The sequence below is a fragment of the Semicossyphus pulcher genome, unplaced genomic scaffold (genome assembly GCF_022749685.1).
Source record: "Semicossyphus pulcher isolate SPU_LCO1_2020_fin unplaced genomic scaffold, fSemPul1.0.p SCAF_8, whole genome shotgun sequence".
Lineage (NCBI taxonomy): Eukaryota > Metazoa > Chordata > Actinopteri > Labriformes > Labridae > Semicossyphus > Semicossyphus pulcher.
In genome coordinates this window covers 2,914,513-2,939,653 of record NW_027211759.1, presented here as the reverse complement: position 1 = coordinate 2,939,653, position 25,141 = coordinate 2,914,513, and the positions used below count along the sequence as shown (strand labels likewise).

The 25,141-nt window shown below is 44.3% G+C and overlaps 1 protein-coding gene across 6 annotated transcripts in view; it reads left to right on the top strand.

The window, feature by feature from the left end:
• cadps2 (Ca++-dependent secretion activator 2) overlaps positions 1–25,141 on the top strand; it is a 190,534-nt gene that overhangs the window by 61,401 nt on the left and 103,992 nt on the right. For all 6 annotated transcript variants that reach the window (XM_069685871.1, XM_069685869.1, XM_069685872.1 and 3 more), the window contains exons 3-4: positions 12,583–12,915; positions 24,108–24,188. In XM_069685871.1, the coding sequence (XP_069541972.1) occupies positions 12,583–12,915; positions 24,108–24,188 (414 nt within the window). The remainder of the gene's footprint in view (positions 1–12,582; positions 12,916–24,107; positions 24,189–25,141) is intronic.

Here is a 25,141-nt window from a genome sequence, read left to right as displayed (position 1 = left end):
CATCATTGCAATAAACTTACAGTCTTTGTTGTCGCACAGAGACGTCTTGTGAAAAATATAGTTATGTTCCACCACTGAATTGTAAACTTTTGTGCTGATGTATGAAATGTTCAGGCTGTGAGTGGAAGCAGGCGTTTTAATATCGAGCTGAAACATGTTTAATGCATGAGCAGAGATAATCCACAGCTCCCAGCAGGCTACAGCTGACGGTGGAGCGCTTATAGGAAACCTTTAATAATGCTGTGACAGAAGAGTTGAATCATAAATACACGTGGGATTAAATGTATACATCAGCAAAGCAATATGATTGGTTCAACACAGCTGCCAGCGAGATTGATGTGTACTCTTGTGTCTTTATTCTCAACACAACTACAGCGATGTGTTTAATTTAAAAGCTGTTATTACAGACTTCATACATACTTTAACAGCAAAATCGGCTCTTCTTATTTCCTCCTCAACTTTTAATTCACTTCCAACTCTGATACAGTATCAACTGTATACTTAACTAAGTCACTGAATAATACAGAAACACCCGGGAAACTAAACAAACCTTGAACGCCTCACGTCAGTCAAAGTTTGTAATGCAAGGTAGGGTTGGGAATCGCAGGGTAATTCACGATACAATACACGATACGCGGCCCACGATAACGATAATATCGCGATACTGCGCTTCTGCGATAACGACAATATGTTGCCGTATCGATATTTTGTCCCACCCCGAACATATACTGTACTTTTTATGGAGATAGAAAGATTAAAGGGATAGTTCGGATTTTTTGACCCGCAGTTGTATGAAATACTTGCCAGTAGTGTAGCGTAGCAAAGCCATTAGCGTACTCACTGAGTCCCGTGGTCGCACTTCTGTCCGGTTCCGAACGTAGAGTAAGTAGTTCCGGTGAGATGCCAGGGTCATGAAACCAAAAAGTTTGACCCTACAAAAACAACACGGAGGCAAAGGTGATCCATTTCCAACACAAAATCACCGTCTGCGGATTTCATATACTGCGCCGTTTTTTTGGCACTATTTTCTCTCTTGAACAATCCAGTATCACTACGCCTGCGGCAGGCCGGTCTCTCAGGTGACGTGATCCATCAGCTGTTTCTAAGAGAACACGCTGGAATCGGTGCCTTGGCGGAGGACGTTTGTTGTCACAGAGGAAATACAGGTAGAAACAGATGCACTGGCTTCCTCTGAGAGTGAGAGATTTTGCAACTGCGGCATGACCAGCTCCCATTCCCGACAGCAGTAGCTCTCCAACTCGGTGAGCATTGGCTGGCACTTCCCACAGGTGCACCACCAGTTTTCATGCAGCTCTCGTTTCAGCAGCTGCGGGCCCCTCGTCTGCTTGCACAGCTTCTGTCTCTCTCCTTTCTGTCTCTGCCCGTTCTACGTCCATCTGACGAAGTTCAGCATCCGTATATTCAGGTTCATACAGATGTCCCGTTGGATCCGTTGTTAAAGGTAAATCGTCTTCATCACTTTCATAGTCCGACATGTTTACTTCAGCGATGACGTGAATGAATCAGAATCACCGTGAAACAGCTGCTGGTCGGCTTACCTGAGAGACCGGCCTGCTGCAGGCGTAGTGATACTGAATTGTTCAAGAGAGAAAATAGTGCCAGAAAAACGTATATGTTGGCTAAAAGTTTTTTTTATGTTAATTTCCTGTTAAGGATAAATAAAGTATTCATCCATCCATCCATCCATCCATCCATCCGTCTACACAATCAGTTTGACAGATACTGCATGCAACAATTGTGATAACTAATTAATCATTACACTCATTTGTCAGGCAAAGATCCCAACTATTCACTGCAATAGTGACATTAAATGATTTGTGTCTTTAACTGTTGGTTTTGCATTCAGTTTGTTAAATGAATGAGAAAAAGTGACTTGATTCTTTTCTCATACATGTATGCAAATATTTTTATTGCTGTAACTCTAACAAAACATTTGGACCGTGTGACCGCGATAACATTTTGTGATGTGCCCATCTGATGCTCTCCCTCCTCCCCCTTCGGCGGCTGAACCGCCTCTCTGAGGGCTGCAAACACTCTGTGTCTTTAATCTCCTGACTCCCAGCCCGGCGCTCTGCTGGCGTGTAAATAATTTAGTGAAATTTTAAAGCCCCAATTAATTCGAGCAGCAGGGAGGGAGGAAGTCTCCTGCTGATCGATTCATTAGTAATAATGGCTGACATTTGTGTCGCCAGGCCAAATGGAGGAGAGCCTATAGAATCCAGAGCGCAGCAGAGGGAGGGCTGCGTCGCCCATTATAGTGTTTTAGTTCAGCGAGCCAAACCTCAGTCTTTAAGCTAATATAGTTTCATTTCCATTAGTTTCACATGCAAAAACCTGATATGCATGCACAGGGCTGCACGGTTGATTGGATATCGATCTCGAGCAGCTGTGATGTCGATGATTTCGTGTGCTTTGCTTCATATCTGCAAATCAAATCAAAGGCCTCAGCCTGGTTGGTTAGTGTCCTCTCACTGTGCGGGTTAGGAGGAAGCGATCCTGCTCTCAAGTGTTCCTCAGATTGTCCCTTCTCTCTAGGTTGGACTTTGGAGTGTTCACAAGCTTTAAGCCTAAATGTTAAAGCGATGGATGCTGCTTTTTTATGTGTGACACTCGATTTGGAGAGCAAGTCATGGCTACAACCCAATACCATATTGCAATTAACAATTGAGCCAAAAATGGAGACGCACAACATGAATAAATATAAAGTTTTTGGCAATTCAGCATTTACTTTCACTCGCCATTTTTCTGCTAAATGTGCAAATGTAGTAATCATTAAGTCTGGTAACACTATGTTCTCAAACTTTCCTGATTGGCTGTTCCAACTTTAGGGCACCTTCATGGTTGGAAACTTAAATGTCCAACGATCCATAAACCAGGTGAACACAGGGGGAGAAACCTGTGGTTGATTGAACCTGCTTCAGTCCGGTTTAGAGAGTGCAGGCAGTGATGTGCTTTGTTGATGATGGAGGATGTGTGGTGGTTCCATGAGAGGTCCTCAGAGATGCGGAGCCTCCACACAGCAGTCCACTGATGTGGAGGGTCGGTGATGTTTTCCTCCCTGCCTCCTCAAATCAATGCTCTGCTCTTGTGTCGCTGATCTTTCAGCACGGCTTGTTGTTGGTGCATCAGGCTGACAGAAGTTTGATCTCTTCCCTGTGGGCCAGACAGCACTGTTTGTATGTCAGGGCATCAGAGGTCTCTGTTTAGTGTCCAAAACAAGTTCCCTCCAAATGCAGCAGAAGGGTTAGTGTTTTCAGTCCACTGTTTATTTTTTACAGATTGCAGCAATGAGCCGTCGTCCCAGACAAAGTCCCCACTGTGGACTTTCTTTTTGGACGTGTGCAGTTTGAAACTTTAATGAAGTGAAGAATGATTATTTTGCCATGCCTTCTTTTTTGTTTCAATAATGAAGCTTCCTTAAACATTGTTTACGTAAAACAAGCAAAAATAATTGAATAATGAAGTAATTAACAAACTAGGGCAAAACAAGCTTCTATCAAATCAATCAAATATAAAAGAGGCGGGTCTGTCCTTTAAATCCAAAGACTATCAAGGTGGCACAGGTGAGCTCAACACCTGCTGCACAGAGTGAACGAGCAGCATCTGAGGAGCACAGCAGATGTAACACTTTGTCTCTTCATGTCTCTGTGATAGAAAAAGAGCCTTCGATAACTACATTTATATTTAGAGTTACTTGCACACCTGTGGACTACAAAGTGTCGTTTCATCAAGTCTTTATTTCCACTTTTTTAAAAAAGACAAAAAACAAGAGAATAAAAAATAACTCCTTAACTTGAGACAAAGTGCGTCTAAGTCTCAGAGAGAAAGTCATCCTCTCCGTTACAAAGATTTCTTTAACTATTTCCATCCAGTTGCAGGTTTGGTGTAGAGATGCACGATATGATCTCTCCATGAAGCGTGAAGACCAGCTAACCTTTCAGGTTCACGTGGCCTTGAATGCTCGGTCATGTCTATTTGCCCTGTACAACATCAGGAAGATCAGACCCTACCTTTCAGAGCATGCAACACACCTGCTGCTACACGCTCTCGTGATATCACACATTGATTACTGCAGCTCCCTACAGGCAGGCCTTCCAGACTTAATGTTTCCTTGTAATCGATTTTGTACGAGCAGTAAACAACATTTTACACAGATAACAGTTTTATAATAACATCCTGTCATTAAACAAAGATAAAGGACTTTTACTTCATAATGAGTTTCCATCAGTCAAAATCTGTCTCAGGACTAAACATATGTTGATCCAGAATGTTCATCACATCCACAATCACTCAGAAATATGGGAGTGATTGGCGTCCATGTGTCTCCAGCATTCTTGTTGTGACTGATGAGGTGTCTCCACGTGTTGGAGCTCGTGGATGAAGTTTGTGTGGCCCACATTGGATCCAATCCTCCTGTGATATTTCTGTTCAGTTCTTTTTCCCACTTTAATTTGATGTATATTGTTCGCTTTCTGCTTCTGGAAGCCCCGCTATAGTTTGGAAATAATTTTCCTTGTGTCAAGTTTATACGCTTATATTTTCACTTTTATTTTTTACAAATGTGAAAATGACACATTTTCCCGATCTTTAAACCGTCCTCCTCCTCCAGCCTGAGCAGAAACATGTCGGCGTCACAGAGCAGCGAGGGGATTTTTTGTTGGAATCACATGTCACTGCTCCACTTCTAATTACAATTTGACAAAAAACAGCAACAATAGAAGCTGTAAAAGTGGCGTTTAAACAAGTGACACCCTGCTGAGCTTGCTCACTGACACTGGCACCCAGTTAGTGGTCATGTTCTGTTGTTTACTGGCTCGCTCATTCGCATCACTTCCTGTTAGGAATCGGTGTAATACCAAATATTGTGTGCGATCAGAAGCAGAGATTGAAGAGCATTTATACGTTTAAAAGTGTCTGTTCCAATGCTCCCAGATCTTAGGTGATCAGATCAGAGTTTCTCCTGTTTAAATACGGATGCTCTCAGGTGAGCACGGCGTACAGTGCGGGGCGGGGGAGTTATCGATGCAGGCTCTGAGAGCGTCTGGACGGGGGGTTAGAGCCTCCAGCTGCCTGACAGGATGCTCAGAGCTGCTAAGGAGGGAGTGACCTTTACACACACACACACACACACACACACCATACAGAGCACCTGCACCACACTGTAGTTAATTGTCATTCAGTCCTGCATAATAAGCCGTGCAGCTGTTGATACTCTGTAGAGCGTTAAATGTGGATTAATTCGTCTCTGAAAATAGTCCCCGACAAATTCACTTCTTCCACCTGTTTGAGTAACGTTACATAGAAACTTCAACACTGTGTGTGTGTGTGTGTGTGTGTGTGTGTGTGTGTGTGTAGCAGCTCAGGCTTTAATACATGTGACACAAAGCTTGAAGATAACAGCAGAGCTCAGTGATGTAGACGGCGACGCTCTAAACTCAACACATTTAAACTAAGGAAACATCAGAGCTGCGTTCACGTGCGGCCCGCTTCAGCTCGGATAGAAAACAATCAGAGGAAGCGAGAGCAGTAATCATCCCGGCATGGGAAAATAATCTGTGCTGGTTAATGAGGCGCTGGCTCCTCCATTAGTCCGTCTTCATGCCAGTCACCGTTGTTAAATCATCATCATTCCTCTGTGTGCTGACGGCGGAGACGGGCTGGAGGAAGCAACAATGGCGTGATGACAGACTAATGAATATCTCTCTGTTTGGTCACTACGCTGTCATTCTGCTCTTTGAACACAATAAAGCTGATTGTTGTTTTTGTGAAGTCTGACCATTAACTTCATTCAGCGTTTTACTCCGAGGAACATAATGTGTGCGTAAATAACAGGGACGAAACCCAACAGGGGGACAGCAGACTTTAACACTGCTGATCCTGCAGAGACACGTCTGCTGTCAGCGTGGACTCACTTTAGTCATCTCACTGCACTTTGGACACACAGAGCTTCTGCTCATCCAGACATGTGTCTGTAATCATTGCTGTCAGTGAAGGCTTCATTTGAAAGAAGGAGAAGCTTTGTCGGGTCCTCTTCAGAAGTGAAGCAGCGTTTCTACCACAAAGTAACATGTAGTGGTGCAGAGTGATGAGTGATTACTTTTTACAAGTTTGGATATGAGAAATGTCTTTGGCGATTAGTCCTCATTGTGATGTCATCATGTACTCGAAGGTGGCGGTGAAGAAAGGATGCAGGATGAGCTTTAATGCTGTCAAAATACGCCAAAGATGGCGTTTGATTATTCCCTCTAAAAAACAAAACAGTTTAATAGCTATTGTTGTGCAGTGTGTCCACAAGACGACATACCAACTGTAGAAGAAATTAATAATCTTCAGGTCCGATTCAGTGTTTGGTTCAGATGAGTTTTATTCACTGCGCAGTAGAGAGAGATCATCACAGCACGTTGTAGAAAACCTCTCTGCCTAGAGTCAGCTGTAGTCAGAATATATATCGTGGGTAACAGAAAACAAAGGGTTAACCAAAAGTGCTATGCTAATTGAGATAAAGCAACAACGGGCAAAACACAACCAAGATGAAAGAAGCTACGGTGTCATTCTCCGAGGGTTAACAAGAAGGATCAAGCTAGCTTCTCGAGGCTCAGTGGTCTGAGGGGTGAAGAACTCACAGTCTGATGGCTAAACAAATGTACAGAAGGAAGTTAATCACAGGGGTTCCTCTGGAAACTTCAACACCTTGTTTGTTTAACACTGATGTGATCGCAGGAGAGAAGAAGAATACACCCTGATGTTGTTCTGCTCTGAAGTTACACGACCATTTGTTGAGATAATTTAAACTAAAAGTAGAAACGTGCAACGAATTGTGAAGAAAACCATAATTATTTAAAATGTTAACAAATAGAATTAAAGCCATAAATTCTGTTTCCACACAAAACAACGAGAGACAAACTTGCGAGACATGAACATGTCCTTTCAAAGATCTACATAGGCTTCCTACACAAAATAAACAGATCTGATGATTAGGTAGAACGGACATTCAGCTGTGCTGTGATTTAAACATAAACATGTAGGTTCAGGTTCAGGTTCACAACAACCCAAAACAACTGTACCTATAGCCGACCAGTCTCTTCTGCTGGGGGTGAGAATCTCTCTCTCACTCCGGTCGAGCTGGGATTTGAATTCGCCGCCATCATTACCACACGGTGGCTGAAGTTCATTATTAACCGTAAAGTGATGTGATGCTTTTAAAGATGCTCCGGAACCAAGAGAACATACGAGAACACGCAAGAGTTTGTGAGACAGCCACAGAAGTGCTGATTTTTCTTCACATTCACTATCCGATCTTTTCTTACAACTCGGTTATATATTTAAATTTAGGATATCCTTTGACGGCCCTGGTGAGCTGAGGAGCTGGACGTGGACACTGATGAGATGGATTTGAAGGTGGACGGGGGGGAGGAGCTGAAACGTCTGCAGAAGAGAGGAGAACAGCTTTAAACTGTGACAGCAGCGGGATGATTGGTCAACAGACGCTGAGGCTTCATCTGACTGGTTTAGTACTTAAAATGGTCACGCCCATAATCAGCTGATCACCCGACAGGAAGGACAAAGATGAGACTGAGTGAATGAGTGTGAAACCGTCTTCCTGCTTGAACTTAGGCTGAGCTTCATTTCTGTTGTAACCCTGTGACCTTTGTGCTCTGCAGGGCATTCGACCATCACTGAAGCAGTTCTGATAACAATGATTCACCCAGTTTGTTTGTTGTATTTCTTATTTACTCAGAAATAAAAATCATTTGTTTGCAAAGTCTTCATCCCTCCCAAGTCAGTGATTAGATGCAACTTTGGCAGCGTTTACAGCCTTGACTGTCGCTGCCAGTTTTCTTTTTATCTTTGAATGTGTATTTTACCTGAAATATTCCCACTGAGATACAAAACCTTTTCGTTTCGCCCAAGACGGCAAACAGCTCAGTAAAGCTGATGCACCTGGAGACTTTACAGAGAGAGGAAGGCACCGTCTCATTTATGTTCTACCGTTTCTGTCAGTTAGCATCAAACATAGCGACCTTCTTTGCTCTCTTCACCCCTAAAAACGTCCTCGTGAGCAGCTTTTAAATCTTCTTTATCCTGCGCGCTTTCTTAAAACTGATACAGACATTTATGAGCTCTCTTCTTTTTCTTTTCAGAGTGTGTTACTCGGGTTAAGAGCTGAACGGAGAATAAAACATGAACACCTGAAAGCGGCCTCATCACACAGTCACGGCTTCATCTCTCTAGTTACTCCTAAAATCTGTCTCCTAGTTTCTGGCGTGATCATGAAACGGGCGTCCTTCCAGGAGCTGTTGTAATGCCTCTGCAGTGGTGAACAGTTTGTGTTGAGTGATGCAGAGAGGCAGATCAGCCGCTGTTAGCAGGCTCCTCTGGTGGCGGCTGCATCTGTCACCTCCCTCTTCATCCACTTAACGTTTGCCCGTTTCCATCCATCACCGTAAAGACGACCCTCTCCGCGCGCCGCCTCCCGCTGATTCCAAACGTCTCTGCTGATTTCTGTGACACCAGAGCGGCACTTTTCTCCTGTTTCTCTTTGATCAGCTTGTTGAGACTCTGAAGCTTCCAGTTATTTCTGTTCCACGTCGTTGCTCTCGTGGCTCCGCAGCAGTTTCCTCTCCATCTGCTGTTGGTTCACGCTCCGCGGGTCTATCGCTCTCATGAGGCGCCGTTACCAACCCTCTCAGCAGACTGACGCTCGCCACGTGTTTCAGTCAGAACATGTGTTGTTCGTGTGTTGAGTCAAAGAATAACCTTAAAGCACTCTTTATATTTAATATTTGTTATTTATACATAATATAAAGATCCATCCATTACTATACTGCTTATCCTCCTCAGGACCGCGGGGGCGACAGGAGCCTGTCCCTGCTGTCGTACACCTGGACTGATCGGCAGTCAGTCACAGTGCTGACACTCAGCTGTGTCCCAATTCAGGGGCTGCATCCTTTGAAGGATGTATTTGATTTTTGATTGCGTCGCAGCGGCGCGTTGAAGGTTGTCCCATTTCGAGATGCAGCCGATAAATGCATCCTCCCTTTTTGTGGGCCACGAAAAACACAAAACTGGACTACCGGATCAGAACATGAACAAAGAATACTAAAAGGCAAAAACCAAATGAATCTCATCCAGCTGCTCCTGCGGCTGCTGTGAAGCCATGAAGAGAGAACTCTTCACCACCTCCTGATCAGGTGGATCCCCAACACCTGAACGAGACAACGGGATGAGTTAATTCATTCAAAGTCATTCAACCAACAGCCAGTAGGGGCAGCGCGTGGGACAAACTCAGTCAAATAGCTGGCGTTACACATGAAAGGGGCCTTGAAACAAATTGTCTTGAAGTCATATATCATTGTAAAGCTTAGATTATAATCTATCTGCCAGTCACACTTTCATGACGCTTAGGACAGCAGAATTTGACCTTTGACCTCTAACGCTGAAATAGGGCAATTTCTGCATGCCTATGCAAATGCCCTTATAACTGCCTTCATAGTGATGTGATGTGCGTGTGGATAGCTCCATCACAAAGAGCTTTAACAGGATTTATTGCATGAACAACAACAACAACATTACTTAGAATAAACTTTGTGCAGTTTGTTTCTGATCGAATGAGACGGTGACTCCTGAGAGGTTTTCTTCACTTCTTTTGCCGAACTCGCTCTGCAATATGAAAACTATTTTGTATTTTATTGAAAATGATTGTGTGCGTATGAACGTGTTGAACTAATGCATCTGTTACAGTAAAAAGTCAATAGAAACCGTGCCTTTAATCTGTCACTACGCATGTTTCTCTTTGTGCCACAGCAGCTTATGTTCCCTTACAGCACTGAAATCTGACCTCTACTTTAACGTGTTCAGGGTCAGGGTGCGTAGTCAGAAACGGGAGAGACATGTTAATAAATATTCTGATTTTAACTGAAGGGGTCACAGAAGGGGCCTGAAGAAGGTGGGTGCAGATTTGAGGTCATGTAGAAATAATTTAGAACCGTCAAGTTTCAAAACTTCAGCCTTAGCTGGGCTGTGATTTATAAAGTGTTTCTGCATCTGAAGACGTAAAACCTAAACTTACATAATCCTCAAAGGTTACCTGAGTCTATTTGTCTTTCTTTCTGATGTTTGCAGACTGTAGAATTGAAGTTAAAATATTCTCTGATAAATGCAGGAGCATTTAGAGCCATAAATCAAACATGTGTGTCGATCAGCAGAGGAAAGAAGCTGGATATGTTTGAGTCCGATGATGTTTGTGCCTGCTCGTCTCCTCTCACCGCCCTCTCTGCGCTCTCGGCCTCCATTAGATGAATCATTTTCCCGCTGATGTTCTGCCGTTCGCCGTCTCACAGCGACGCACAGGAAGAGGTGAAGCAGCAGCCGGCTGAGTGACTGTTTAATGTCACAGCGAGCCGCCGCCGCCGCTTCCCTCCCAGCCACTTACTCCTCTTTCAGACTCATCCAGCTTCACTTCTGTCAAAAGTCGCGGATGTGAATGAAGCCGAGAGTTTAACATCACAGCGTCTGAATGACTGCGGAGGAGGTCAGGGCGGTCCTGTCTGCTCTCTGGATCATTTGGAGGTTTCAATTGTCTGAGCAGAATTCAGAAAATGGCTTTTAGTCATTCAGGAGCTTCTCGTCATTTCTTTGAGTGCATTTAACTTTAAATTAAAGGAACTGGGAGCCTTTACTGATGACCTCAGTGTGTTTGATGCAGCACTAACCCAGGCGGAGGAGCAACCTGACATGCTTCCTTTTGTTCGGCTTGTTGTGTTTGCAGCTGCGCGTCATCCGGTCCCAGTTTAGGGACAGATTCATAAAACATGTGAGAGGGATCTGATTGTCTGATCTTTAGGAGGAAAGTCTAAAAATATCTTTGGCTGTGTGAATAATTCACAAGGCATTGTAGCACCACGTCTTCAGTCTCTTCATATTATAAATTCTACATATGAATGTTGAATGTGGAGTTAGCTCATCGAGACGTTTTCTTTGGTGTATTTCTGCTCAGTTTCCGATCAGTGCAGACGCAGTGATTCTGGATCACCACCCTGATCAGCTCCGTGTCCTCTGTTGTCCTCGTTAACGGCTGGTTCCCTGCATGGGAAAACAACTGAGCCAATCAGAGCTCTGCAGGAAGCACTAAGATTGTTCACGTCTTTTTATTCTTTCCGTTGCCATCCATCCATCCATCCATCCATCCATCCATCCATCCATCCATCCGTCCATCCATCCATCCATCCATCCATCCGTCCATCCATCCATCATCTACACCGCTTATCCTGTCCAGAGTCGCGGGGGGGCTGGAGGCTATCCCAGCTGGGCGTGAGGCGGGTTTACACCTGGACATGTCACTAGTCAATCACAGGGCTGACACAAACAGACAACCTTTCACATTCACACCTACGGGCAATTTAGAGTCACCAGTGAACGTAACGAGCATGTCTTTGGACTGTGGGAGGAAGCCGGAGTACCCGGAGGGAGCCCACGCATGCACGGCGGGAACATGCAGACTCCACACAGAAAGGCCCACTACATCTGAACTGGGGTTTGAACCGGGAACCTTCTAGCTGTGAGCGCTAACCACTGCCGCACCGTGCAGCAGTCTTGCATTGCCTACAATCTAAACGATTTCCAAAGAGGAGTGGCATTATTTTCTCCAAACCAATCATTACCCTGACTTATCCGCCGCATGCTAACATCATTTAGAGTTTTGAAACACTTAACAACAGCCCCGCTTATTGCACTGGTCAGCCCATTGTTGGTCCAGCATCACAATGTCACACGTGTTAATATATTCAATGGAGTTGGCGGGTTTAAAGGAGCAGTTCAGTCAAAGCTGGTGTTCTCTGTAATCAATAGAAGAAATAATATTTGAAATTGGAGCCATAGCTGTGGAGAAAGTTGTACAAACAGCTCGTGCTTTCGCACATTCTACATTCCTACAACACCCAGCATGCATTGCGCCGCTCCCTCTGAAAGGAACGACCCAGCGAGAGACGCTGGAGTGAAATAGTACCGTTTCACTGCAGGGCGACGAGAATATACTGGTGGACCATAACGGCATCAGCTCCCCATTACAGCATGATAGGACTGAGGTTTAAAGTCGGCGAACTGGCCCTTTAAAGGTCTGAACCCAGGTGACCTTTTTCTTTGAATAAGCACTAAAAAACTGTCACAAAAAAGTTGAGACTCTGCGTTAGATGTTGCAGCTGTACAGGTTATAATAAAGAAAGAAGTTCTCTTTAAGCAACACGACAAACCACCCAGAGTACCTCCTCAAACAGCTCCTGTGCCGAGTCAAAATGTCAAGGTTGTTACCAGGTTTTTGATACAGTGCTGGTGTGTCGCTCTGAAGATAAACAGACATTTTCTCCAAGCTGCTTGGTTAAAAGGTCTGAAAACATGAAAAGACAGAAAACATTTTAATCTCCAGAGCGACTGGATGCTGTTTCGTTTGCTAATTCAAGGATTTTATTGCTTTTCCAGAACGTAACCAGCAGCAGCAGGAGCGTCTGACTGCTGAACTCCTCACAGAAATAATATAACCTTGTTCTGTGTCTCTCCCTTCGTCAGGGCTTCCTGAAGAGCGAGCGTGTCTTCCGGATGGTTCAGAGCGGCGGCTGCTCGGCAAACGACTTCCGCGAGGTCTTCAAGAAGAACATCGAGCGGCGCGTCCGCAGCCTCCCGGAGATCGACGGCCTGAGCAAAGAGACGGTGCTGAGCTCCTGGATCGCCAAGTACGACGCCATCTACAGGGGGGACGAGGACATGCGGCGGCAGCCTCAGAGGGCGCACCTGAGCGCCGTGTCGGAGCTCATCCTCAGTAAGGAGCAGCTGTACGAGATGTTCCAGCAGATCCTCGGCATCCGCAAGTTTGAGCACCAGCTGCTGTACAACGCCTGCCAGGTGAGGCACACATGGACAGACACACACACACTCACTACACACGCTATGAAGTCAATGCTCTGGTGTCCTCTGCTGTAGTTCCTCTAATGTCCACTAGATGCTGCTGTAGAGGAACTTTGACTGAATGGAAATGTAAAGGAAATAGTGGCATCGCTGCTCTGTGTAAAAAAGCAGCAGGGGCTGGTCACCGGTACGTGGGGCAGAAGGCAGTTTTCAGCTTTACAGGGAGTCTGTGGTGTTACCTCAGAATAAAGCAGACTCCAGCAGCCGTCCTGCTAACAGATGCAGGTGATTATGTTGCTTCTCCACACTTGTGTTTGCATTAAAACCATAAACTCAGAGTTACAGCCCCTCTGCTGCCTCTGTCCTCTGCAGTGTGGAAGGAAAACATCGAGTGAAACCACACACACAGTGCTGTGGTTCATTTTTCTCCCTCGGTGGCTCACTCTGAGCTCTGCTGTTATAACACTGGTTTAAATACATGATACAGTGTGCAGCAGCTGTGTGGTGCTGCTGAACTAGAGTTTGAGCCAGAACTGAGATTTGTAGACGTTAACTGTAAGAAAGAAGTTTTTCTTTTTAGTGATTAAAGACAAGCTGAGCTGAATATGAAGGCACAAAGTGTGTAAAACAATGTGAGCTCAGAGTGTCTGCAGGTGTTTGTTCACTGTGCAGACAGTCAGTGGATCCTGTTTTCCATCAGCCAGCAGTGGTTGGTCTGCCAGAGAGGGTAGGCGGAGCTAAGCGGCTGCTTTTCCGCTCTCTGCAAGTGTTGCGAGTAAACAGTAATCTACTATGGCTGAACAAACAAAGAAAAGATGGATGACTACAGATACAACTTCAACAAGAAGTGAAACAAACTCGACGCTCAGATGAAGCAAACAGTCTGAAAAGGAAAGCGACCGTCAGCCAGGAAAATCAAGAGTTACAACCGGAGCCAACCGTGGACGTCACACATACAGCACTGTCTGGATATCTGGGAAGTGTGCTCCTGTAATTACCGTTTATCACCACAGGTGCCGCCAAAGAGAACGAAACAGAGATCTTTGAGATTATCACTTTAAAATCCACAGTGACACAGAAATGATTGCTTTAAAAACTCTGTCATCATCAGATATTTCCCAAAACAAAGTTAATGCACAAAAATGTCAAACTCTTCTTTTTCTTTTGTCCACTGAAGCCGGAAGATAAAAACAAAATAGATGCAGACAAAGAACATGAGGAGAGAAAGTTCTGACATGCAAAACAGTGTCACACGAAGAGGTTCACATCATTTACTTATTTACTAAAGAATCCAACAACAAGAAAATGCTTTCATCACTGGGGTGTGTACAGGGACAAGGACACACACAGCTCCAAAACCAAAACAAGGACAACAAAGCTGAACAGAGATAGGTGAAGAAGTAAAATGTACTTTCAGTAAAAGAGAAAAAGAGAAAATATAATAAAGTTTTATGTCAGCCTCTTGGTGTTTGGTATCCGGCTGCAGGTTCAGGTCTCTGAGGGAGCGAACGACTGATGGAAATGTTGTCAGATAAACTGTGAAAAGTCAGAGTTGATCCATTTCTGCCTTTGAAATTTTGAAAAACTCTCATGATACCAGAATTTAAAACTTCATTACGACACTAGTAAAAAAACTATACTCGATACCTGTTTCGTTACCACGGCAACAAAAATCGAAGTCCTCGGTCCCCTGATTTTCTTGTTCTTAATTTCTTTTCCTTTTTATTAGTTAACGTGAGTTTTAATAGATCAATATCATCCTGAAAGAACATCATGAACTCATGAGAAGTCGAGTTGATCAATGCAGCCTTAGTATAACTGTGAAATGTGTCTTGATAAACCCACAGACTCTCTAGCTGCAGGAGTGCTCTTGACCTTTGACCTCCCCGCGGTCTTAATAGTTGTTCATCCCACTCAGCCCGAGCTGGCTCGGTCTTCAGGCCTGACGGGTTCAGGTCTTGTTTATTCCCTTCAGAGTCGGTCTCGTGACCCGCAGGGACCTCAGTCATCTTCAGTCTGCAGGAACAGAAAGGTCACATTTAAAGTTCAGAGTGATCGGCGTTCAGTTTGAGACGAGCCTGCAGGACAAAAAAACAGGTTTCATTTTTATGATTTCATCCCCCTCCTCTTTGTGTTTGTGTTGATCTCCTGACTGTTACGTTCTACATCACAGGGAAACAAAAATGTAGTTTTAAAAATGTGAAAATTAAAAGTACAAAAAATAAACGAGCAAAGAGCAACCGAGCAAACGATACAGATAATAAAAAAGATCTTAAGATCAGTTGTAAATACAGAAAGAATGAAACACAGTTCTTAAAGTACAGCCACTGATGAACGCAGAGATGAACCGTGTCTCTGTTTCGAGCAGCCGCCGAGAAGGAGGAGGTAGAAGTCCTTGAGGTGAGGTGGGTGATGAGCAAAGTTAACAACAGCTTCAGTAGAAAATGTTTTAAATTCATCCGTGAGAAATCAAACACTGCAGAACCTTTTATACAAACGGAATCCAAATATAACGGAGGGATAGTCCAAGGACCTTGATCCCGAGTCAGTAATACTTTCTACTTTTTCATCTCCAGCCGTCCGTCTGCACGTTTTCTTCTACCTGTGAAAGTTTGTAGTCTCCTTCCTAAATTCAGCAGCATTTCAACGTGCACTTGACAATTCAACATGCAAAGTGGAAATGCAAAGTCGACTCAATTTGAAACATTTCGTAAGAATTAGAATGAATATTCAGTTAATCTCATTACATTTCTACAGCGTAGTAGTGCTGTCAAATCTGGCCAAAAATGATGTTCTATTATTCCTTCTAAAAAAAACCACAAAGATTCGAACTATTGGAAGATGTCCGTAAGACAACAACCACACAACGATGACAAACTTACTTACGAAGAGACAAAATCTGGAAGATCTCAGTTTCGTCGTCTTTGGCGGCACCTAATGGCAATAAACGGTAATTGCAGGAGCACGCTTCCCAGACATTTATTATTGTCTATGCAGCGCTCCAAGCGAGCTGTGCTGTGTCAGGTTTATTTATCAATCGTCATTGGTTACGGAAATGTGTCCATTTGTGTAACGTGCGTCGATGCGTCGCAAAGAGTTAAAGGAGAAGTTCGGACCCTGTTTGTACAAATGTGTGTGTTGAAATGACTCATAGGAACAAAAACTTTTGGAATCGGTCCAGTAGATGTTGTAGCCGCGATACGGCCGCAACAACTGAGATGGATTGCATGACGTATGAGTATACAGACGACGAGCTCAGGCAGGAGGATAAAACAAACACACCAACTTATACTTTCTGTACACCAACACAACAATCTCACCAAATCCTCTCTCCAACTCTGACTCACGTTTACACCGTCCCGTAACATCTTACCACTGGCGAGATTTCAGAGCGAGACTTTTGTTTCTGGTGACACGAAAAGGATCTTACTCTTTAAAAAAAAGGACGATCTCTGTACGGATCATTTCCGTAATGTTGTCGGACACCTGGAGCAACAATCTGAGCCAGTCAGCGGCAAAAACAAGCACTTTGTTCTGACTGGATTATGTTGCAGCTACGAGGGAGGACATCTACTGGACCGAGTCTAAAAGTTTTTGTTCCTATGAGTCATTTCAACACACACATTTGTGAAAACTGGGCCCAGGTTTAAAAATACCGAATTTCTCCTATAAGAGCTCGGGCAGTAAAGTTATGTGTGAGCAGAAACGGATCTTGTTAATATACGGGGTAAGAACCAGGTCCAGCTCACGTCGTAGGTGATATAGGTGTTCTCCTGAGGCACCACGTTCTGGGGAGCGCCGGCAAACTTTTGAATGAAGCCGCGGTCTGATGTTAAGCTTAACGTTCTCTCTGACCTGCTCGTGTTTACCGTCTCTCTGCCGCTCTCTCTCTTACTGAAGCGTGACGGGAAGCGAGGTTTGTTCCTCCACTGTAGATCCAGAGGAGATAGAACGGATCAGTTCCCTTTAAAGATTCAGATTTTTCCTTCCTGATACCTGGACTCGAGTATCGGCTGATATTAAGTATCCCTTGTTTATCAGCAGGATTAAAATAAACAGATTGCTGACTTTAAGATACCTTTGATCCGCACTAATACTGCACTCCTGTTTTCTGTCATCATCACATGATAATTTACCTGAATCCTGTTGATTTCTGGGTGGATCTGAGGCAGTTACCGAACGACTCGTTCCCTTTCCTGCCCTGTTGACGGGCACCAGAGTCCTGATTGGATTCATCAGGGAACCCGTGTGGTCGCTGGAGAAGAGGAGTGGTGTTGGGATAACTTCGGGGGCTGAACAGCCGACTAGCTTTATAAAAACAAAACTTGGATAAGCAGAGCTAAATGCTAGCTGCAGTTACTGGACGGAAAAGATGGCATCTGTTTTTATTTCAGTTTTTTCTGGAGGAACAGACTTTACAGTTTTAAATACCACTCTGTAGAGGAAACAGCACGTCAGTAATCCTCACTCATGCTTCCTCTGCTGTAGCGGGCTCTCAACATAAATAGCTCCATTCACAGATCACTTGACAGCCTCGCCTGTATAACGAACACAGTGTGTCTGTAGCCAGGACGGATTTTATTATTGTCCTGCTTCATTAGAGGCCGGAACAGAAGAAGAAGAGAGGCTGAAAGGAAGAGGGGGTAAAGAAACTGTGTGCTCATTCATCTCTTGGTGCTTTGAACTGCCAACAAAACTGGTGCAACACTTTTAGAAGCAGCTTTATTATACGCATGAATGAATGATGTGTATCAGATATCCTCAGGATGTTTGAGTCCAGCTGAATGTAAACGTGTCTGCATCGTGTCTGTCTCCTTATGTTTGATTGAGTTATGACTCTTTATTAACACTAATCGCAGCTAATGAGAGTGAAGGGTTTGAAGCAGAGTAACAGCCTCTGCTCGCTGTTTGTCTGCTCGCTCTCTTCTTGTGTTTTCACAGGAGCCATCGCAGCACTTTAAGCTACATTAGCTCCTTTATTTCTCAGAGAATCCAGTGGTTTTAACCTGCCTGCTCCCAATTTAAAGTTGGGCGTGAACATAATTTAAACAGTTATACACGGTGTGACACGGACCACAGGGCACATGTTTAATTAAAGCTCTACAGAGTCGTGAGAATGCTTTAAATACAGTGAGAACATTTTCACACCCATGTGCTCTGAAATAAACTTTAGGACTCATTTTAAAGTTGTTTTCTGGTGCCATTAATCACACGCACACACCGGGGATTTAAAACCATCCAATCAAGTGTGTTCAGGTGTTGTAGCTTGTTTGGATCCTTAAATTACGGATGTTTTCGCCAAAAACAGCGGCCTGTGGAGGAGGTCCATTGATTTCTGCTTTGGTTCTATCTGTGTGTCGCCTCTCATTAGCTGCAGGAGGCAGGTGGATGAAGCTCTAATAAATTAGCAGCAGCTCCGGGCTGCGGCTCTGCCCTCAGCTGTGACACAAACCTCTGAAGTTTAGTCTGAAAATCAGCCTTCTCTGGTGTTTTATTTTCCTCTCAGAGGCTTCTCTGTTAGATAAAGCTCCATATGTGCTGTTTTCTTCATTCTCTTGAGTCCTGCTACTGATGGCAGGGTGTGATTGTGTCTTTAGTAAACGTATAAATCTGTTGGCGAGGGACCAGGTCTTGGTATCAGAAGTGTTCTGGTTTCTGACCAATCACGTTTGAGAAGGCTTTTATTGCTGAAGGAAAAACGTCCATCTGGAAAGCAAAATAGGCTGAACGCGTCGGCCAAATAAGCTGTCATCTTATGGCAATACATTGTCGGTAGCTTGAGGGATTATATATCCCGTTTGGCCTTGGAACGCCTCGGGATCCCCCAGGAGGAACTGGAAAATATTGCTGTGGAGCAGGACGTCTGGGCCACTGCCACCTGACCCTGGAGGGAGATGATGGTATATATGGTTTAAAAATCTTGTTGAACGCTTGATGCTCCTCCAAAAGTTGGTTTACCGAACAGGCTAACTGCTTACTCTTTAGCCAGCTGGGCTAGCACTACGTAGCCAAAAAAATGATATTAGCTGTGTCTCAGTTCAGGGGCTGCATCCTCCGTCATCTGTATCCTGTGTGGACGCTAAAGCCAAACTGAAATGAGACGGTCTGCTCAACTGAGGATTTATTGTTCCGGCTGTTCCCGCCATTACCCTTGCGTCACTTAAAGCGCTGCTTCTGTCGCCTAGCAACAGGTAGATAGCTGGCTAACTAGCGACTAACTTCAACTAACTTATTTTTTGAAGTTTGGCGTTGATGAGCTAAAAATAGATCTTTGATAATAAAAACTACGACACGTATGTTTTGTTTTCGTGAGTGGTCACTGTCGGACATTCAAAATGCATATTTTCCCCCACTGTGTGTTTAATCTGTCTATCAAAATACAAGCAATGCATCCCTGTTACTGGCTAACGGGTATCACGAATGTGAACTTTCTCTGTCACTCGGGCTTTCTGCTTCAGGCTCTGAGCGCGCTCACAGAAAAAGGGGCGTTTTAATCGTCATTCGACGCTTCTTCTGCACAGGAGCGACCATCGGCTGTGTGCTTCAGTCAGACTGTATCATTGAGAAGGGATGATGAAAAGTTAGCTCTCGAATGCTAACGTTAGCGCGCTAATGCTAATGTTAGCCCGATAAGTGTGGTTGGCTAAAATTGGTTCATGGCTGATTTATGTTCGGTTTCATTGTCATATGCCTGTAATATGCTAATCATGGCTGAGTTTGTTGGTTTTATGCCTTCAATGGATGGATGGATGTTAATATAATACCAGTTAATATTAACATGCTTCATGTTTGCTCATTAAAGCTCAAGTCAAATGGAACTCCCTGCTCTGTGTCTCTCTCTGACCGGAGGTCTACTGCAGATGATGAAGCTGGCCCCAGATAGTAGCCATGCCTTGTAGCCTCATATTTTCAACACTAAATCTAAAATAGCTGCCAAAATGAACGCTGAGTCCTCGGCCGTTTAAGAATCCACAGTCTAGTTTGAATTGGCACGCAATGAATCTTGGGATACGTTGGGCCACAAAGGATGCACATGATGGACCCTAATGACCAGAGAACAGGAGGACGCATTTATTGGCCGCAACAGAAGGAGCCTTCGAAATGGGACAGCCTTCGACGCGCCGCTGTGACACAATCAACCTTAAAATACGTCCTTCGAAGGACCTGATTTTCTTTTTTGTTAATAAAGGTGTCTCCGATCGTCTTTAAAAAACAAACAAACAAACAAACATATGGCCATTCCAACTGACTCCATCTGAAGTCATATGTTGTCGTCTAAATGCTCGTGTGTTGCAGATTTGTTTTCCTAAAATGACTTTGCATTCAGTCTCTTAGCTCGTTCAGAAATAAGGCGCTAACACTGTCTTCCTTCAGGCTATTTGCACTTTAGTTGTCTCTCCACACTTTCATGTGCAGGTTTCTCCTCTCTGACGTGTCGACACATTTCAGAGACTTTCACAGCATCATGGGAAGAATGGTTGTCATAGAAATGCTCCGAGGCAGAATTAGAACGGCTGCCAACAAAGATCACATAATAGAAGTCATGGTAACAAAGCCATCATGTTCTCTGATCCGTGTGTGTGTGTGTGTGTGTGTGTAGGTGTGTGTGTGTGTGTGTGTGTGTGTGTGTGTTTGCTCGTTAATTTTAGCACATGCAGCCAAACTGGGTGTCGGTATTTGTGTCTTTTATCTTTGACATAATGCTCTCATGAATCTATTTACTGCTGCAGCTGTAAATAAGAATCATTTTCTAGATGTGTAAGAAGTTAACTTATTTTTTAACTTAACGAAATAAAGTTTTGAAGGTGTTTCGAAAAGTTATCTCAATTAAATTTTCATCATATGAAACTTTATCCCAGAATCCCACTTTTCTTTTTCTTTTGAAGAACTTAAATGAATCCGTTTTTTGCACTGATTGCCTTCCACTGTACATTTGCATAGTCATTATTACCCGTAGTGTAAGTGCAGGACATGTACCTCTGCAAACACATGTCTGCCGGGTCGAACAAAGTGGCTTGAATTGAATCTGACATGTTACAAACATTAAATTCGCCTCGGTTCTGTCAGTATAATTTCTGATCCCCATCTCGTCCTGTTATATTTTGTTCACATGCAGGATGTTTCTTCTGTGTTCTCCTGAAACATGTGACACACAGAGTTTGATAACCAGTGGATGGACTCTGAGCTCTGTTATCTCACAACAGTTAATTAGCTTTGAGTGTAATTAACAGGAGACACAAGCAGGAATACAAAGTGACAGCGTGCAGCATCACTCTGCTGACTGACGCCCCGCAAACACAGACGTGTTGTATCTGGAAGCTAGCTTCATTCATTCATTCATTCATTCATTCATTCATCAAGGGTTTATTAACAGTAAGTAAGGCTTCAGTTTTCATCTACTTGTTCTAATGAACATTTTAAACCTGACCTTGAAGGTATCTTCAGATTTAAAAGGAGGGAAAATCGATTTTGCTGAAAGCCGCCTCCAGTTCCTCGTCTTTAGAGCTACATTAGTGTCGCAGACTGTCCACACATTTCTACGTTTTCTTTAAAAAATAAGAGTTTAAAAAACCCCAAAGCTGCTCCAGGTAAAATCCAGTGTGTTGTTAACATCTCCATGTGGTGTTTCTCATGTGCTACAAGACACATCAGGGACAACATCAGCAGTCATCTCCATGGCTGGGCATGTCTGCTTTTTACACGTTTTCAGATTGGCAGGTTTGAGACGTCACAAGGAGCCAATCCCGTTAATGGATGAGGTGACGCTATGCAGATCATTATGTGTAACCTATGGCAACCACAACCACTTTGGCAATGCACCAGTTAGCTGTAACCGACATCGTAATTTTTGCGAACTTACTACTGACTTCTAACGTTAACGTTACGACTGCTAATGACTACATTTCAAGCTAGCTAAGTTTCAACAAGTTGCCACTAAACGATGGCAGAGACGTGTTTTGTTTTCGCGACAGAGGGGGTGGTTGGAAATGTGCATAGTGGGCGGGGCCTACGCAGATCGGGAATTTTTAATGAGGAAGGAGGAGGAGACGCCTTGGGAGGATTTTTACGAGGTCATTAAACATGATGTGTGTTTTCAGGTTTGATAGGGCTCTCACGATACCAGAATTTCAAACTTCGATACAATACTAGTAAAAAAAACCAATACGTGATACTTGTTTCGTTACCACAGCAACAAAAATAGAAAATAGATCGAAAAATAGACGCTATCGCATCTTTATGAGACGTGAAAGTGACATCACAAACGTCTTCATGTGTCGTTCTGTGAATGAGAACAGTCCGCTGTGTCGCTGCTGTATCAGAGCTGCAGGTGTGACGGAGGGCGGAGCAGACAGACACACAAAAACTAAACCCTGTCCCTTCCTGCGGGTTGTGCGGAGGTGTAGGCGTGTTAGCTGCTGTGAAACACTCAGAAAATAACGTCCGATTTCTCTGTTTCACTGCTTTATTTACATTAACGGCGCTCGCTCTCCTCACTTCCTGTCTGTGTCGCTCGACCACAGCTGCTCTCTCTCTCTTGGGTTGAAAATCTGACTGTAGATCTGTTCAGAACTCTTAGGTTGGATGTTTTCTTCCTTATTTCACCTTAAAGCACAATCCTAATAGAGAAAGTGAAGCACGGAGCGTCTGCAGCCTGTGTGTCAGTGAGGGTCAGTTCACTAACAGACATGGTGAACCTCCTCCAGCTGAGGGTCTGTTCGTCAGATGGCTGCAGGCTGAAATTTAAAGTCACAGATAAGATCCCTCCAGGACAGGAACCTGAGACGTCTGGAACCAGAGGCTCTCGGACCTGACCTGTGTGTTCCTGTCACTTTGGCTCCTGTTAGAGTTTCAGTTTGCTCCTCTGCAGCCTGCAGGTCTGATGTCTCCTCAGCGTGACTGAAGGAAGTTTGCTCTCTCTGACTGCAGGTTCTGAACTGATTTTCTGGGACTCATTTTGGAACAGAGTCAAATTAAACAGCTTATCTTTCCTCTCTGTTATCGCTCTGAAGGTTCCACTTGTCTCTTTGGCTTCAGGCCAGCTTCCATCAGAGCTGCTTTATCTCTGATTGTCATTGAGACGCCCCTGCTCATCACAGAGTTGTGAGACGAGGCACAGTTTTTGTGCCCAGTAAGCAAACCTCGTTCAATTTTCTCTCCGCTTTCATCTCCTCTTTGAGACTCGCTGACATAAAGTTTAACAGACGAGTTGTCGGCTGATCTCTGCTCGGTGTGGAGCTCGCACGCAGCTCCGCCTCGGCTCTCTGTGGTGAAGCTGGAAGTGCATGAAGACAATGAACAGGAGCTTTACATAAGGCCACTTCACTTAGAATGAAGTAAACTCATAGCCTGTTAGTCAAGGGTCGACTCGAAGCTGAGGAAAACAAAAGACAAGGACACATCACATTCCTCGTTTCAACAGTGTTTGCACTTTTCTCAACTGAACGTCAAATCATGCATTTCCATTTAGAAGAATCTCACATTATAAACCTGTGTGAATATCAGACTCTTACCTCTTTATTTACACTAAAATCTTTGGGTTGCATGTTTGATCCCTGCTTACGATAAGATATGCTCGAGGTACGGCTGCGCTCCCTAAACTAACAGCCCCTCCCCCAGGGGGCGACGGAGAGGTTTGGGCTTCTCTTTTGGGGGAGCTGGCGTGTCATGTGATGAGCGCCTACCTTGCAGAGTGGAAGAGTAAACAACAGAGATGGTCAGAGAAACTAAAGTCAAACGTCTGGAGCAGAAGACGAAGAGCTGGTCCCCTGAAACGGCTCGTCAGCGCTCGTTTGGAGGTTAGGGTTAGGCTTTATGACCTATACTGCAGCCAGTCAGCGAGGGTTTGGCCTCACTTCCAGGGAGCTGTCATGTTTGTGTAATTCATTCTAGCATGTTAATCAGAGGCAAGGTGAGAGTTTTCATGGAGCAGCATCTAGTGGACACCAGAGGAACTGCAGCTTTAACTGTAAACACACATGATTGAATATTTCTGTCCTGTAATTGGTGGAGAGGCGCTCTGATGAAGAGGTCTGTTACCACCTCAGTGCTGATTACTTTATCAATGCACAAGTGAACCTCCTCTGAGTCTCTCCTGCTTTGTCCCTCGGAGTGGTTTATTGATCCTGCAGCTCTCTGATTGGCTGACTGATGAAACTCTTCTTATGTTTTTTTCATTTTTTCATTTACAGCTGGACAACGTGGACGAGCAGGCGGCTCAGATCCGCAGAGAGCTGGACGGGAGGTTACAGCTGGCCGAGAAGATTTCCAGAGTGAGAAAAACACATCGTCATCAATGATAAGACACAAACACAATCTGTCATAATGATGAAAAAAATGTTTAAATCTGCTCTACTGAGTATGTTTTTACACTGACTTTATTTTGAAAGGTGTCTCTTGTTTACAAACCCACAGATAATTCTCACCAGCTCTGCAGCTCTGCATGTTTTTATGCCTCTCGTTTCAGCTTTATAGCACATTTCCTTTTTGGTTATGTGTTCTCAGCAAAGCAAGGTGTGATAAACCCACGTTACACTACCTGCCCAGCACCAAACGCTGGCCAGACAAAGCTCGAGACTCGCTGGTGAAGAAAGTGAAAAATCTCGCAGCTAAAGAGCCGGATATCTTTCACAGGAGGTGGTGCAGAAGGCATCTGTTTATGTGTCAGATGGTTTTTGCAGCTTGTTATGCTGCCTTTGCAGAGAGCGATTCAACAGTTCTTGGTTCGATAAAAGGCTAGGAGACATACTTGCTTTTTAACCTGTGTTCGCGTACACAGCCAGCTGCGTCATGAATGTAGTTATTCACATACTTGTCTCTGCACTACGTGTGTTACTGGAGGAATCCTCTAGAGGGCAAACCAGAGAGCTCAGGCTGGATGCAGCTACCGTATGTGCGGGATGTAAACAACAGACATGGAGACACTCGAGGAGGTTACTGTGATGTTCACTCCGAGATCACAGCAGAAACATCTTCTGTGTGTCCACCGTCCTCGTCTCTCCAACATGTTCCTCCGTGCACGGACGTAACGCTCCCGAACTTGTTCCCATTTAGTTTTGCAGGTTTCCACGTCGACTCTAAAACAGAACTTATCTGTCTGCAGCTGTTTGACAGGCGTGTTTGTCTCTGCTCAGTGGCAACGACACATTGTACACATGTGGATAATTGTAGTCTATCAGCTTGTCTTCAGAACTTTCTCACATCCCCTCTACGATGCCCCTACTGC